The following is a 16302-nucleotide window of genomic DNA, read 5'->3' on the forward strand; positions in this document are numbered from 1 at the left end:
CAGGAGCGGGGCGTGGCGGGTCGCCCGGGAGACGGCGGGGGGCGGGGCCGGGCGGGGCGGGGCGGGGCCGGGTCGTGTGTGGCCTCCATCTTTCCGCCGTGCGCCGCCGCGGCACAAAGGAGTGGTGCCGTTGGGCTGGGGGACGCGGGCCCTGCAGAGCTCCCGGCGGGGCTGAGGTGAGCTGGGGCGGGGTGCGTTCCGCTCTGCCCTCCTCTCGGGTCAGCGGCGGCGGGGCGGGCGCCGCGGGGCTGAGGCGAAGCGGGGCTGAGGCGAAGCGGGCATCGGCGCAGAGGGGAAGGGGGCAGTGGCCGGCCGGGCTCCCGTGGCGGCGGAGGACCCGGGGGCCAGCCCTTGGTTAATGAGGGCCCCGCGCTTACCCGCATCCCGCCCGCCGCCTGAGCGGGAGCCGCGCTGTGCCGCCGCCGCCGGGACAAGGTCCTGGCCGGGGCGGGGGCCGGGAGGCCGCCGGGCTTCGGGGCCGGGCCAGCCGGCTGAGGCAGCGGCCCGCGCCCCCCTGGGCGCCCCTGCTTTGTGCGGGCGCTTCGTTCGGCTTCCAGGGGAGTGGGCAGCCTCGCTAAGGTCCCCCTGCCCCCCGCGGGGGGCAGCCGCCGAGGGAAGGCGGGCGGCCCCGCTCCGGCCCCGCTCGCCGTGCGCCCGGCTGTGTGCTGGCACTCCCGGTGCTGCGCGGAGGCCCCGGAGCTGCCGGGAGCAGGGCTCGGTGTGGAATCAGGAGCTCGCAAAAAAGAAAGCGGCAAAACTTGAATGGAAGGGGGGTCCGCTGGAGCCGGGCAGCCCTGGCCCGCCGCTGCGCCGGCCGTGAGCCGCGGCAGCTTGCACCGGTGCCGCTCGGTGCCCCCGGTACTTGTATGACTTGCAAAACAAGGGCTTTGGCACGGCCGGTTGGGGCGGGCTGGGGCTCGGTGTGCAGGGGCACGGTGCCGTGCCGCTCCCGGAGCTCTCGGGAGCTCGGAGGATTTTGTTGAAACCTTAAGTATTGTTCCATTTGTGTAAAAAGACGGAATCCTGAAAACTGTTTGCCCCTCTCAATGTAAAAATACTTCTGCAGAGTAAGTTTTCTCTCTCTTACACAGAAGATGCGAAGACGTGGGGCGAGCTACCAAATGCGGGTGCCTACCTGGGGTGTACCGGGGCAGGCGGCGGCGGCGGCACCTTCCTCGCAGCGCCGTGGCACTGCGGGGTTGCTCCCCTCCGTTCGGTGCCTAGAGAGCACGTCTTCTCACTGCTTGTATTATGCTAATATCAACCATGCATTTCTTTCTCAAGCTATTTGATTTTGCCTTGCTGATCACTTTCTCTCTCTTGCCTATCTTCATTTTTCCTTTTTTTTTTTTTAATGTTGCTCCTTCTCATCTTCTGTGGTGCAGCAGTAGGTACAGTGTCCTTTCTGGGTAACGCCTTAGTGTAGGTCCCAAGAATGACTGTAGTCATCCTGTTCTTCATTTTCTGTTTCATTATTGCAAAACCTTGCTCCGAATTGCTTGGTATCCACCCCAAGCCCAGAGTTCATTTGGGTGCTGAGCCTGTGTTTGTCAGTATTTCTCACACAGTGGAACTTTGGTTGATGGGCAAGCACAGACATAAGAGCTGCCTTTTCTAAATTTACTCAACCTTATACATACTGCAGTGTTTCTGAATGCTGGTGTGTTTGGTGGGTTTTTTCCTTTTATGTCTGTGTTGGTATTTGTTGTCTTCAATATAAGCAAGACTTTTTTTTCCCCACTTAGCACTGGCTTTGCCTTAGGTTTTTAATTTTTCTGTCCTTTGTCTCAAAGTGAATGCATGTATTTGTTTTGGTGCTGTGGTGGGTTTTTTTTACCTTATGCTTGTCCTCAGTTCAGTTGTGCCTTACTTGTAATTCTCTGCACATCCATCAGTGCTGTGATGTTATTGTCATCTGGAGAACTACATACATCTGTGTACTGTGACTCTCTTCATGTTTACTTCTCCATATTAAAATTCTTGCTGTTTTCCTGCTAAACTATTCAAATCTTTTAACAGTGGATGTTCTCATTGCCTATGAGCTGTTTGAAATATTCCCTTGCATCTTGTGTCGTCTTGAACTCCTGTAATTTAACTATGGTTTTCTGGAGGACTGTGCATTCTCAAAACTTGTAATATTAAGAGTCTAGGATGCTGTTAAATGGGTTTTTCTTTTGCAAAGATTTCCAAATGCAAATAATTGATCTGTTCTTAGATCTAAATCTGGCCCATGCTTCTGCAAGTGCTTTTGTATGTGTCTTTGTTCTCTGCTGAAGCCCACTCAGCAAAAGAGGTCCTTTCTCCTGCTGGCACCCGTTCCCGTGTCTCTTCCTTTAGCACATTACATTACTGTTACTGCTTTGTGCCCAGATCTCTGCTGCGTATTTCCATTTATAAGCCTGACTGAATAGGTTGTGTATTTCTCCTGGCCTGTTCTTTTTTGGGTGCTTGAAGCACAACTATAGTTATGTGGTTGCTTCTCATTGTTTCTCCCCTTTTCATGCAAACATTCTCCTATGAACTGAAAGTTTTCAGCATGCGCTGTCCATCAGTTGTGTAGGAAGATCCTCTGGGATATTTTAATGCAGTGTTTTGCATTCTGCGCAGCTGCTGTCATTGCTATTGCTGATTGTTAGCTTAGTCTGGGTTATTTACCTACTCTTAGTTTTCTGATAAATCTAATTCAGCTAGTTCACACACTTCCTTTATCTTCAGCTGTGATAATTGTGTGTGCTTCCAGGTACATACGGTTATTGGTTTCCTTGAAGTCTTAAATTTTCCCTTTTTCTTTTACCTTCAGCCACCTACACATGAAGTTTGATGGCAACGTTTCATGTTAGCCACTGGTACCCTACTTGCTGGCCTCATAATTCGGTGATTGCTCAGCGGCTCCCTTAGGCTCATTGTTGCCTTGTTCTGTGCTGTTCTTAATGCTCTTTTTTTCTCTTCGAAAGGCTGTGATGGTTTTCTGCACAGCTTCTCAGTGCTCCTCTTTGGTACATTTTCAGTATTTTCACATCAGAGGTCTTGGCTCTCAGCATGTTTCACTTGCTGTGAGCCTAATGGATGGGCTGAAACAGATTACTTGCAGTATTTCTGTTCCCTCCTATAAAGTAAGACATCTCTTATACTCTGCCCATCAGGTGATTACAAAATCCATTTTCCTCAAGCTTATGGCTTGTTTGTTAAAATTGAGGAATAAAAGGGAGATACTTAGTAGTGTCAGCAATGAGTTAGTGATAAAGGTGGTGATTTGTCTTGGAATGCTTACTGGCCTGTTACTCTTTAGGCTTCTCTGTTCAACTTACCTTTCACATCAGTAGCTCCCCTAGCTGACAGTGTACCTACCGTATTTTGAAATGTCCACTATTGTAAGTCACTTCAATAAGTGGTGGCATCTTCACAAAATGGAGCAGAGTTTGTCATGTGCACTGTTAGTTTCCCTCTTGACACAGGCAGCAAACTAAAATGCTCTCACCTTGCAGTAAATTGAAGGCAAACTAATGGGATGAAGTTTGTGCTGTTCTGCTGCATTCTCTGTGTTGTGTTCAGCACTTTAAACTGTTGGGGTTTGGGATTTATTTTTCTCCTCTCTTGAGCTTGATTGCTCATTAGACTTTGAATTTATTCCTTGCTTTAAAGAAGTGCAGGCAGAGGTGCTGTGCTGGGGTTCATTGTCTTTCAGGTATCTCATTAGAATTGTGTTGTGTCACTTTGTGCTTTGCATTTCCTTGTGTTCTGACAATGTGTCCGTTTTCCTTTCTGGTTTGCATGTGGTGACTGTAAAGGTGGCATGACAGCGGCTGTGCCAGCACGATCTCTGTTGCCTTTTCTATTCCTTATTATGTTGCTGAGGTCTAATACAAGTCAAATGTTCACATGTGACTCATAAGGTTGGATGACTGACAGGCCAAACTTGTGCTTTAGAAGCACAACTCTGCCATGGAAACTTTGTGTATTTGATAGGTTTTATCCATTCAGTAGGGATACCTGACAGCTCAAAGTCTGGGATGAGGTACTGCTCCTCGTGTTTGTGGTGGTTTGGTGAGTTGCCATCAGTGACAAGAAATCCAGCCTTTTCCTGGTACATCTCTCCCCTTGGAGAAGCAGTGGTCTCGAAGCATGCAAGCCACTTCCAACTGTAGTTACTTTTCTCCCTTTCTAAGGCTTTTTTGCTGTAGGAAACATCTCACTCTTGCTGTAAGCTTCTGAGTATCTTGGTGTTTTGCTGGATGTAAGGAGAAGGACATGGGTTTGAGGACAGTTTGATTTGAAGTATTGGTGTGGCTTTTTGGATTGCTTGCTTCAGTGCATGTGCACAAACTGATGTTAATATAGCTTGAGGACAGCCAGTGAACTGCATGCCAGAAGGCTGTACTATTCATGCATATTTTATACCTTCCTGTAGACAGTGGGATGTGCTAGAAAGTGGTATTGAAAAAAGAAAATCCAGCAGATATGCTGATGCCCCTTTTTTTTAACACACACCCACCCCCTACCCGAAAACCAAAGCTGTCTGGTGGCATGGAGAAAGGTTAGAATTCTTCACTGCTTTTAAAAACATTGACCTAATGGTGAAGGAAGAGTGATGTGTTTGCACTCAAACTCTGGTCAGTCAGTCCTGGAGTGAAAGATTAAAAAACAAAAGTGAAAAATGGGTGAGTTTCTTTCACTCTATAGCTTTATCTCTCTGGGTAACATTTAGTGAAGTAGTTTCTAAATGAAATTATCAAAACAGCTTAAACTTAATTCTCCTGAAGTTCTCACAAAGGTATTTAGTAGAAGCCCCAGATGACTGTGACCTTGTGTCCTGATATCATTACAGGTTTTTTGAAAGCTTTCTGCCTTTTTTGATGTGCAGCTGTAACAAACTACAATGGGTACTTGCTCTTGTTTAAACCATTTTTAGACTGCCTTGTGAAACACATACATGCGTGTCTTTGTCCCGCTTCCTAACCCTCCTGTGCTTGTCCGAGTTGTCACTCTGGTAGTCGGTTGTCACCTTCTTGGTTGTGGGAGCTCTGAAACCCATTGACCAACTTCCTCTCAGTTTCGTCATATAGGCTAAGACCTTAAAATGCTATTAAAAAAATATTGCAGCTCTGTGGTAGGAGCAGGATACGTGTGAGACCTGGAGTCAGTCAATGGCTGCGCTGCTGACAGAAGCACTTGTTGAGTAGGTAGCCACATCTAGTGCATCGGGCTTTCTCCTGCAGTGTCCTTTCCTGGCAGACTTGTAGCAGAGCAGAGAGAAAAAGTCCTCAAGGCAGAATGTGAAGAGGCAAATGAGAAGAAATGAAGCTGGGTAGTTGTGTGATGGGGTTTCTTTTTGTTTTCTTTTTATTAGGTGAGATAAGGGGTTCCAGTGACCTGCCCAGGGCTGTGCATCAAATTCTGTAGACTTCAGCTCTGGAAACTCCAGACAGATCACGGATCGTGCTTCCTGAGAGTGCCTCTCAGGCAGGTTTGCTAACCTAGTGACCTACATGTTGTATTTGACTTGGAGGACAGTCTCTTGAGTAGCTGTCACTGTGTTCACTTACAGGAGGAAAGAGAACCATAAAGTCATCTCCTGCTCTGCTGGTACAGTCCTGAACTTAGGCTAGCAAGGAGCTGCTGGCTTTCTGTGCTTGGCAAGGATGGTCACAAAACTGGCTCTCAGCTTTGGCCACTGAAAGATTGGGCCATCCTCCAATGCTGCTTGAAATATCAAGAACTGGAAATTGCTTCAGCCTGTTTCCTGCTGTGCTGTTAGGTTTTTCATGTTTGAGATGATAACCAGTGTCATAGAGTGACAAATTTGGTGAGGCTGAGAATAGGAGGGTCTAGACACTGTCTGCTCTGTGCTCTGCTCTGAGGCGGTTGTCAGACAGCCGACAATGCAGACTTCCAACTGAGGCATCGCTGAATTTTTCAGCAATGTTATCAAAATCTTTCATGCATCCAAAACTGTTTTCAGCATATTTTATGCATTCATAATAGCTTAGTTGTGCCGTCTAGTAGCTGGGCTCATCTCTGTGGTCTAGAGCAGAAGACTGTTCTGCCTTCTAGGGAGTAGTTCTGTACCTGACTTTCCTTTGAAAACAAGCCCAGCTCTGACTTTGAAGAAACAAAAGTGCTAAGATTAGTTTACAGACAAACATCACAACTCTGGGTTGTCACGATTTCAGTTCAGTTACATGGTGCTGGTGCTTTGCTGAAAGTATCTGCCCCTACTTGTAGCATCCATCTTTCCGTAGCCCACGGTGCAATTCCTCAGGTGCCTCTGCTAGCCCTAGATCTAGTTGCCGTGGCAGGGTTATGCTGTGTGACTGTCTGAGCTGCTCAGTGTCTTGACTTGACCCTCAAAATGCTTTTGTGGTTTATATTTTGTTAATGTATAAGGTGCTTTAAACCAAGTATGTGTTATTGCGGTTTACTACAAGGAGTTGATCTCCCTGTAATGTAAGACAACTCTTTCATTGGTTTCTGGATAATAATATAGGTAAAGCCTTACCCTTCCTGATATGGGCTATTATTAAATCTACTTGAAAAATCTTTAAAAAAAACCCTACCACATTATGCTTTTGTGTTGTTTCTTTGCACTTCTGTACGTTTGCTTGGTACCTAAAGAGTCTACACTTCCTTCCCAGCACTCTGTTCTGTGCTTGTTCTGGGTTTGTGTATGTAGGGATTGTTTTGGGGTTTTGTCGGGTTTTTTGGGTTGTGGTGTTTTTTGGTTTTTTTTTTAGCTTTAGGTCCTGATATTTTTTGTCCAAACTTAGCAACCTTGTTTATTATTTTTTTTGTAGCATCTCTAACTTTCACGGCAGCAAGGAAGACTAACTTGAATTAATTGAAGGATTTATTTATAAGACACTAAATGAATGTCTGTGCCAAAACTTAACATGGTATAACTAATCAGTTTTATTTTGTGTGCTTGTATCCCTTCAGCTTGTAGGGTTAGTGTTCCCTGCCCATCTGTAGGGCGTTATCCTTATCATCCTGCCACTTCTATGGCAATGTGTTGTACTCTGCTCCTTGGGCAACTGCTGAGCTTGTACAGCCCTGCCTTGCCATGTCAGCCTGCTGGAGGCAATTCTTGTTCAACTTCACCGGAGCTGTCAAATACCACTATCTTTTAAAAGGATCGTTATCTCAGAAGTGTATTAATCTGCCTCAAAGCATAACTTACGGCTTTACCTCTGAAAAGAGATGTACTGACCGACGACATAGTTTAGGGAGATAAGGATGGGAAGCGTGATTGGTATCGGCTTGATGGGGAAGCTTAGGTGGTAGTAGATGCTTCAGTTTCCCTTTTGGAAGGAGTGGTAGCAGAACGGTGTGATGCCAGAGGAGCCCTGAGCACTGGTGTCTCTGTATCCAGAGGCAAGGGAAAACCAGGGTGGGGGTGGGGTTTCTTTATTAGGCCTACTTTGAAGACGCTAGCTTGGGTGAGAAAGTTAACTTTAAATCCCTGTTGCAGTTTTAGTGTGTCTGTACCAGTTTAAAAAAACAGATCTAAGGGAAGGAAAAAGACAATGTAGTTCAATGTGCAGGCGACTGAAAAAATCTGACTTTCACAGTGAGTCTACAGGAAAAGAAACTACTGTGGTGGTAGTTAGTGTCCGCTGCTTCTTTCTCCTTTGATTACTGTCACATCAAGGATCTGATCTCTTGTTCAACTTTGACTCTCCATGTTTCTGTCAGAGCTGGGACTGCTTAGAGAAGGCTGCAGGGTTAGAGCCCAACTGTTTGCATAAGCCCTGCACAACCCTGGGGGGTTTTGCTGACAACCACTTGGGCAGAAGCTGGAAGGTTTTGAGACTTGATGGGTCTCTTTCGCTTTCTGTGAAACAGGTGTGCTCAAGGTCAGTTTAGGGTGCTCTTACTACAACAAGAAAGCACATGATGGTGGCAATGGCTTTGTCCTGCAGATGGCTACACACTGCATGCCGGTAAATGCTGTTTCCCTTTGAGTTTTGACACTAGTCTTAACCCTCTGGGATATTTTTATTTAAAAATAGAATTGAATTAAGGGTTTGCTTCAGATTACACAATATGATGTTTGCTTACTACGTGCAAAAGAACCAGCATGGCATTTACTCACTCGTGAAGCCTGTGGTCTACTTACTGCCTGTGCTGCATGGTAGCCACACTGGATGCCAAGCAGCTCTTTCTTTTTAGCTGTACAAATCTAAGAGTTAAGAGATTGACCACGGAACTCAGTGCAATCTCCTTCAGATACAATTAACATGAAATTGAGACTTAACTTAGTGGGAAATCTTGGTTTTCATCACCTACCCGATCATTTCAAAGCTGATATCCTCTCCATGTTGTAAAAGCCTGTAGTTGCAAACAGGCTTCTTCCGTGTTTTACTCCCGGATTGAAGTTCATTATCTTGCAGCAATTCATAGCTGTGTTTCCTTCTTGTGGTAGTTTGACATTTTTCATCCAACTGGCATCACAAGTATTTCCAGCTCTTCCTTTTTAGGAACATCACTTCTTTGGGAAAGAAATGCTGAGGAAATATTTCTAATTATTTTGTCTCCTTAATAGGAAGCTGCTGCCCAAAACTCTCAGTTTTGCATTTGAAAAGCTGTCTCCTGTGTGGTTTGCTGACTGAGCTCTTGTGGTACTCTGTTCTTGAGAGCAGAAGTCGCTGGTCTTACTCTTGTAACTGTGGCAGAAGCTGGAAAAGTGATACTGGCAGCTGAAACGCGCTCGGTTTTGTGCATGAGGGTGGTTTTTTTTGTTTGCTTGGAGATGCGCTCAGCTTCATGGAAAGGAGAGGGATTTTCCATCATGAGGCAGTATTATGGTTGGCTGTAACCAAATATCTGAGGGGATGAATCACCAACTCTTGGGCTGCGTATTGCAGAGAAAATGAGCCTAATGCCATGGGGAGCTGACTTCTCCATTGGCGCGCGCTGTGCGATGATCGAGAGGAGGCTTCTTCTGGGTAGGCTGGGTCCATGCTGCCAGGCAGGTGCAAATCCACTCACGTAGCAGGTGTTTCAGTGGATGATGATTTCATCTTTTCCAGTTTGACTTCCAGCTGCGGCAGGTTGGTCAGCGTGTGCAGCTTGCAACTCCTTTGTGCATCCATGCACGTGCTTGAGCCTGCCCGGCGAGCAGTCACTTTGCTGTGCTGGTGGCAATGGCTGCTGGAGGTGTGCAGAGGCAGGGCTGCGGCAGGCAGGGCTCCAGAGCTGCCCCGGAGGCCACTTTTCTCCTGTGCAGAGGAGGCGTCTGGCTCAAACTGCTTCGTTTAGGGCAAAATGTGCCGGGATGGCTGTTCAGGTGGTGTCCCGCAGATGCACTCTGGTGTAAAAGAGGTGTTGGGCACTGGCATTCTCTGCTGTTCCCACGCTGTCTGTTCAGGGTGAGTTATGATCAAAATGTAAGTTTTTATTCTGTGTGTTTGGCAACTTGTAGTCCTGCATCCCAAAGCAACGTCTGATGATCAGAATTCAGAGCGAATGGATGACCCTGCCTGTTGAAAAGCAGGTACTGGCTGCTGCCTTTACCACTTCTTGCACTTAAAAACGTGAGGTCAAGCTTTGAAATAACATTTTTATTTTACTTTTATTAAAATACTATCACTTCTGTAAATCTTGCTGCTGTTGTGAACAGGTTTCATAGTCTTGTTACCACTTTTAAAATGTGTCAAAGCATATTCCTCGGGCAAGTGCTAAACTGATGGGATGAAGTTTTCTGACACTGCAGTGTGTATGAATGACAATAATTGTGGGGAAAGGGGTCACATCTTTTAACATGGAGAACCTGTTTTCTTTCTGTCCAGTGGCTTAGCTCTTGCTGGTATTTTCGTGCAGGGTTGCTTCATCTGAAGACTCAGTTTCACTTTGACTTGCACTAATTGTTTAAGAAAATGGTGTTGCATGATGTTGCTGTAGCCCTTGCAGGAGGCAATAGGTTTCTGTTCCAGCAGCCTTTCAGGGAAACTTACCTTTATTCTTGTGCTGTTGGTCAGGTGAATCTTAGCTGTTGGCTCACAATGTATTTGGGTTAAGGAGTGTTATGATACTAAAACACAAAAGGTGAAAGTCACAAGCTACACTAAATTCTCCAATAGCATAATTTTTAAGAAAACTAGTACGCTTTGGTTAACAATTGGTCATGGCCTTGTAATGGAAGACTGCTAAATCTTAAAAGCAGTTGTAGAGACTCTTAGCTGTGTAACTACTGAAAAAGAATTTAAATGGATTATGAAAGATTAGTTCTTTGCCTTAGCTGTGTTTTAACAGTAAAACAAACATGTGGCCTTTGTCTCGGGAGACTGAGCTATTGACTCTCTGGTGAGTGCACCAGGAGAGAGCCTGTTTGTGGGTTATTGTATACTTGCTCTTATGCCCAGCTTTAAGGATCTGATGCCAGGTTGGACAAGAGGCATATCTTGGCCTATCTCAGTACTGCTGTTGTGATGTTCTTATTTTGCTCCTTGAATTTTTTTTCTTCTTCTAGGCAAAGTCTTCAAAAACCTCCTTTCTCTTTTACTCCCACAATATTTGCAAGTAGACTTTTAAGTATTTTTGGAATTAAAAACCCCTGTATTTTTGTCTCTAGGTTTTGTTGAGAGCGGGGATTTGTAAAAATTAAGCTTGAAGTAAAAAACTTCTTTTCATTTCTGTATGCAGGGTACCTCTTACTGAAATGATGTAAGTAATTTTTCATGATGTGCTGAACGCTTTTGATTTTGTGTGTTGGTTGTGTCACAGAGGTCTCTGAACAGAAACCAAATGGTTCACTGTCACTTGCACCTCCCTTCTCTGCTCTTATTTCCCTGTTCCATCCTGCAGCTGGCCTGAAGTTTGAGGTGTCTATCCTCTTTGCTTCAGCAGTAGGAGTGTGGGAGTTGGGGTGGCCACCAGCAGTCTAATGATAAAGTCGCTCAAATACCATCTAGTACATCACTATTTTAAAAGACTTCTTAAAAAGCTTTTCCTTTGCACTTCAGAACCTCTCTTTTCATGCATGCGTACTCTATCCAGGCAAACTGGTTTACGAGGCGGATCTGTAGCAATCTCTTCTTCTACCTTAAGTTCCTAATTATTTAGCCTTTCAGTTTGTTTGAGGCTTGACAATGAATTCCTTGTACATGATGGTAAGCAACAGCCAAACAAATGCCGTCAAACTTGGCTCTTCACTAAATAAAGGGAGTTTATCCTGTCATTCCTCTCTTCCCTTTATCTACTCAACTTTTATAGTGTACTTGGCTTTATTTTCTGCTGTCCCTATTTGAGGGTGATCTGGAGCAGATGATGTTGGTTCCCATCTTTATCCTGTGAGCAGTGATTTGAGGGGAGGAGTTGGTCACTGCTCTGCACTGGGTGCTGCGGTGTGTAGAATAGCAAGGCTGTAAAAACAGATTGGATTTCCTGTAGCTGTGTCTAGTCCTAAACCTACTAGGTGGCAAGCTGGTTTTTGAAGCCTTGAGAGACTTTTCCCCTATAAAAACTGCATGTAGCTGAAAATAACAGCATGGCTTGATGTCATGGCAGGTCTAGGGAGGAGGTGGAATACATCTACCTTAGAGGCAGTTTCCAAGTGAATTGTGCTTTCTTTTTCCATCTGTCTTTAGGGACTCTTCAGCGTAGTTCCTAAAAGTGAAAGCAGTCAGCCGAAATAACTCACTGCCCACAGTAAAGGCTTATAGAGTTCTGCTGTTCTGGATAGAGCTGCGTCTATGCCCCGAAGAAGTACAGTCCAGTGCCGTTACAGCGCTTCGAGAGCAAGCCCAGCTGTTGCTGAACCAAACATACTTGAGGGTGAGTTAATCATCATCGCGTGTTTCCAGTCATGCTTTAAGTTGTCAACCAGAAAAACCTAGGTTTCAATAATCAGTTTTAATCTTAATTTATATCTATTTTTGTTTTCTTAGGTAGGTTCTTGCTCATTGCTAATCCCTAAATTACAGCTTTTCCTTACTCATTTTGGCAAAGTAGATTAACTGTGTTAATGTTTTTGTAAGTTACAGAACAGCGCAAATCTGTATCAGTTTTCTGTATTCTAAATCTGTAACGGTTCTACATCTTAGTATTATATTACTAAAATGCCCTTAAATGATCTAGATTCATAAAGTCATGCCTGTTTTTTCCTTAGGAGGACATGCTTTGCAGCTAATGTTAACTAGCTCTTTTTAAAAAGTAAAAAGAAATGTGTGCACACCCCCACACACCCTGCAACCTTTTAAAGTTGTGTCCTTACACAATTCTGTTTAAGATCCATGCAATCTGTATGGGCACCCGCACATCTACTTATTACTTGCTGACTGAGAAAACAGCTGTGTTGGCTCAGATGGGAGGACTCCTGACCCTGGTGTCCCACTTCTTGTGGTGGTCAAATAGCTTGGAGAGTAAGGCAAGCATGTTGTGATGCTGAAACCCTTTTAATGATCTGTAGTTTAGGAATTTCTGATGAGAAGTCAAGATCTTGTTGTTTTTTTGTTTTTTTTTTTTTTTTAATTAATATCCCTCAAGAGTTTTTTCCTAGTTAGCCTTCAGTTAATTTCTTAGTACTGAACTTCTCAGTGTGCTGAAAGATAACGTACTTCAAACTACAGAAGGGTCTGTGACAGCTTGTTTGTAGTGCTTTTCCAGTGACAGCTGTACATCCAGGGACTTGCTCATGTGACTGGCGTCTGGCTTCCCAAATAATGTTGTTGTGATCTTGTCCCAAATGGCAGACAGCAGTTGCACGTTTGCCAGTTGGCTCCGATGGTAGGAGCCCTTTCATATTTGAAAGGTGGGAACTGCCTTTGACTTTCTTTTAATTTTATGGTGCTACATGTCCACTGTTAAATAGACCATTTAATAATTGTAGAATAGTAATAACCTGTTATTCACCATAATATTCAGGGTATTCACCATAACTTCTAGCTTAAATGTTAAAGTTGATTCTTAATCACATGCATTTAGTCTTAGAAGTTACTTATTTACTTCAAGCATGCCAGAATAAATAAATAGTGAAATGATGTCTTTTGTAGGGCTTTATTTTAGCTGCGACTTTATGTAATGTTCTATAGAAATACACCATATGGCTTGAAAAATAACTTGTAATGAAATGGAGTTTTGAATCCTTTTGTTCTTGCTAGCACTGTCAGTTTAATGATTCGGAGGGACTGCCTTACAATGTCAGTTGCTAGTGGGCCTGTATTTGATCTGAACCATTTGAATTAAGAACAAAAGAATGGTTGAATTAGTCTTTGTTCCCAGAAAGGGAAGATTGGTTTGACACTAGATGTCAACAAGCATACAACCCTCACAGAAAACACCCCTTCCAAAATCCCAGTTAGATTCGTAGGCATTAAAACGGTGTCTGGCATTCCTGTTTATTTCAGAGTCGGTACTTGGTGCCTTTTTGGGTGAGAATCCAGTTGATGTAGGCACGTTCTAAAACGATGTGTTTACGCACGGATGGACTAAACAGTTCACTGTTAAATGTAATTGTATGTGTTGAGATGGGCCATAACTGTAAGACTAGTTCTTCACAATTTTAGCTATGTTGTAGAGTCACTACACTAAATATTCCTGATGCAAAATGAGAATTCTAAATGTGCAGCCTTTATTTGGGTGGCCTAAACAGTATGTCTCTGTAAAGGGTAAAGAACAAATGAAACTGGTTTGTTAACACTTAGTACCTCAAGGGTGGCAGTGTGCTAGATTTAAGGACAAAGTTGGTCCTTTGCATCCAAAAACCATGGAAGAAAAGGAAATAATAGGTAGTGTGGAAAGGAACCATGTGTGGGCGAGAGCTACCAGTGAACTTACTCTTCCTTTCCCCCTCCCTGCAATAGACTTCAGGTACGAGACAAGCCTTCTGTTTCCTAGGTGCTTTATCCACCAAGACTGATTCTGTTTACTAAATTGTTCAGATTAGTCTGATATTTTTTAAAAGTAGTAACACTCTTTGTTTTGGGTTTGCTTTTTCAGACCTCCTTCTGGATGACCGATGTGTATTTTAACAGATTATATCGGAAACTAAGTCTCCTACTTCCTGTTCATTCCAGCTGGTAGCAACACTTATAATGCAAAAAAAGTCCCAATTCAGGATCACACAAACATTACTCTTAAAACTTTCTAGATGATTGTAGTTGCTTTGGTTGTGTTCTATGCTAGCAGAAGCCTTTTTCGAGGTTTACTGTTGACTCTAGAGCACCACATTCCCCGTTTACTGGGAGCCTTGGGGGCTAGCAATATGGGAAACTCATGTGTTTGCCGCGATGACAGTGGAGCAGAGGACAACGTGGAATCTCAGGGTCGGCATACGGAGAACAGTAGAGTACATGTATCTGAAGCAAGAAGCCACCCAAGGGACCCTGTCCGTCCACCCAGGAGGGGTCGAGGGCCTCACGAACCAAGGAGGAAAAAACAGAATGTGGATGGGCTAGTACTTGACACACTGGCTGTAATTCGGACGTTAGTAGATAAGTAAGTACCTCCTCAAGGAATAATTCAACATGAATGAAAATGTTCTTGTCTTCTCTCAAACTGTGGCTCCATCCTCTCACCGATCTGCACCTGACCCTCCCTGAAGCAGACGCGTGTTTTCATCTGGAGGCTTAGGAGAGGAGCACCTTCCCTAGGTAACAGAAGTAGCTCCTGAGCGCCCAGGTACAGACTGTTCCAGGAGCTGAGGAGCTTTCTCACAGTTACCTGCGTGTAGGGCCATGCAGGTGGGATGAGGAGTTTGCTCAGTATTTCTTACCTGGCATAGATACGCAGTTGGGAAACAATGAATGCTCCAGAGGGTGGGAATTCGTGCCCTAAAAATTGGTTGTTGTGCAAGCTTTCTGTTTTCAGGCTGGATTTACTTCTTTGGAAATAGTTAAGCAAAACTGAGAGCTTTTGATCTTTGTTAGCTTGTATAAACAGACCAAGGTTTTCTTTCCAGTTATAAGTCTGACTACTTTTTAAAGACCGCATGTTGTGACTGTTGAACTCATGATCTCAGTATTGCATTCCTTGCATGTTCAGAACATCCATTAAGGGTGTGGGGGATATTTATAGATTCATCCTTTTTATTTTTGGTTTTGTGTTGCTTTCTACAAAGCTTTAAAAGGACCTTAAAAATGATGGGTTAAGTTAGCTTATCACCTTTTGGGTTAGGTGCAGGCTAGGAATTGGAAAGGCCAAAACAGAAGGAAAAACGTTATTCTAGCTTAGCAGCTGGGCTTTGAGTTTAAGGTGGATTGAGGCTTAGGATAAGTGAGCCTTGATTCATATACCAGCATCGTTACTCTGGAAGGTGCCTGTAGAAGAGGAGTTTGCCCTCCTGCTGAAAATGCTTTAAATTAAAATACTGGGACATATTTTTTCCTGAACGTTTAAATCTAAGGGTGGTTTTAACAAGTTTTATTTCGTGATTTTTCTTCAAATCATTGTTAAAATCATGGCAGACTTTTTTGAAAGTCTCTTCCTAATCTCACATGCCTTCCCTTTCCCCGAAGTTCAGCTCCTTAAGCAGTTTCACAATGCTTTTTTGTGTAGTTGATTGTGCAATCAGTTTTGTAATCTTGTAAGTGCTTTCCTGTGCTAGTGAGGGACAATAAGCATAGTTATTTCACTGATCCTGGAGTCCTGATTCTGACAAATTCCTGAAGCTACTGTATTTTTTGTTTATACAGACTCCAGTGAAATACTTTGACCCACATAATCATCTGGGTTGGAAGGGACCTCTTGAAGTTCACCCGCTCCAGCCTCCCACTTAAACCCAGGTCTAGCTGGGAGCAGGTGGCTCAGGGATTTATCCAGTCAAGTGTTGAACATCTTAAGAACACAGATTCTCCATCTCTTTGGGTCCTTGTTTTAGTGTTTCACCACCCTCATGGTTTAAAGAAGTAAATATTTTTAAAAGTTGGAATTCCCCATGTTCCAACACCCCCCTGTTGCCTCTTGTCCTGTTGCTGTGCACCTGTGAGAAGAGCCTGATTGTCCTCTCTTCTCTTTCCATTTTTCCACTGCAGACAGCGGTATCACTTCTTTCCACTGCCCCCCCTTAAGGATGAGCAAACCTATTTCTCTTGGCTTTTGCTTGTATGTCACGTTCTCCAGCTCTCAACCATCTTGGAAGCCCTCTGTAAGATACGTTCCCTTATAGCAATGTCTGTCTTGTCCAGGGGAGCCCAAAAGTGGGCTATACTGGTGTACTGGTTTCCCTTGTGTCATATTAAGGCAGTTGGTAAGACACAGACTGTGTTGCAGATAAGGCAAAGGCCTATGGCTATGTGTAACGGAGGGGCCTGCTCACGAGGCAAACTATCTAAGTGTGTCTGAACAACATTTTAACGAGCCTTTCTGCTT

General features: G+C 44.3%; 1 protein-coding gene across 5 annotated transcripts in view; it reads left to right on the top strand.

The window, feature by feature from the left end:
- Window positions 1–42: 42 nt before the first annotated feature.
- The window catches only part of RSPRY1 (ring finger and SPRY domain containing 1), a 39163-nt gene continuing 22903 nt past the window's right edge, over window positions 43–16302 (top strand). For 3 of the 5 annotated variants that reach the window (XR_013931931.1, XM_080410989.1, XM_080410992.1), the window contains exons 1-3: window positions 43–176; window positions 11583–11769; window positions 13933–14430. Coding sequence is in view for 4 of the 5 variants with exons in the window: in XM_080410989.1 (XP_080267115.1) it covers window positions 14084–14430 (347 nt within the window). In the remaining variant the exon portion in view is untranslated. Of the gene's footprint in view, window positions 177–5347; window positions 5465–11582; window positions 11770–13932; window positions 14431–16302 lie in introns of all 5 variants that reach the window. The other 2 variants (XM_080410991.1, XM_080410990.1) reach the window with 2 other exon arrangements.

Source organism: Falco punctatus (genome assembly GCF_963210335.1).
Source record: "Falco punctatus genome assembly, chromosome: 14".
Taxonomy (NCBI): Eukaryota; Metazoa; Chordata; class Aves; order Falconiformes; family Falconidae; genus Falco; species Falco punctatus.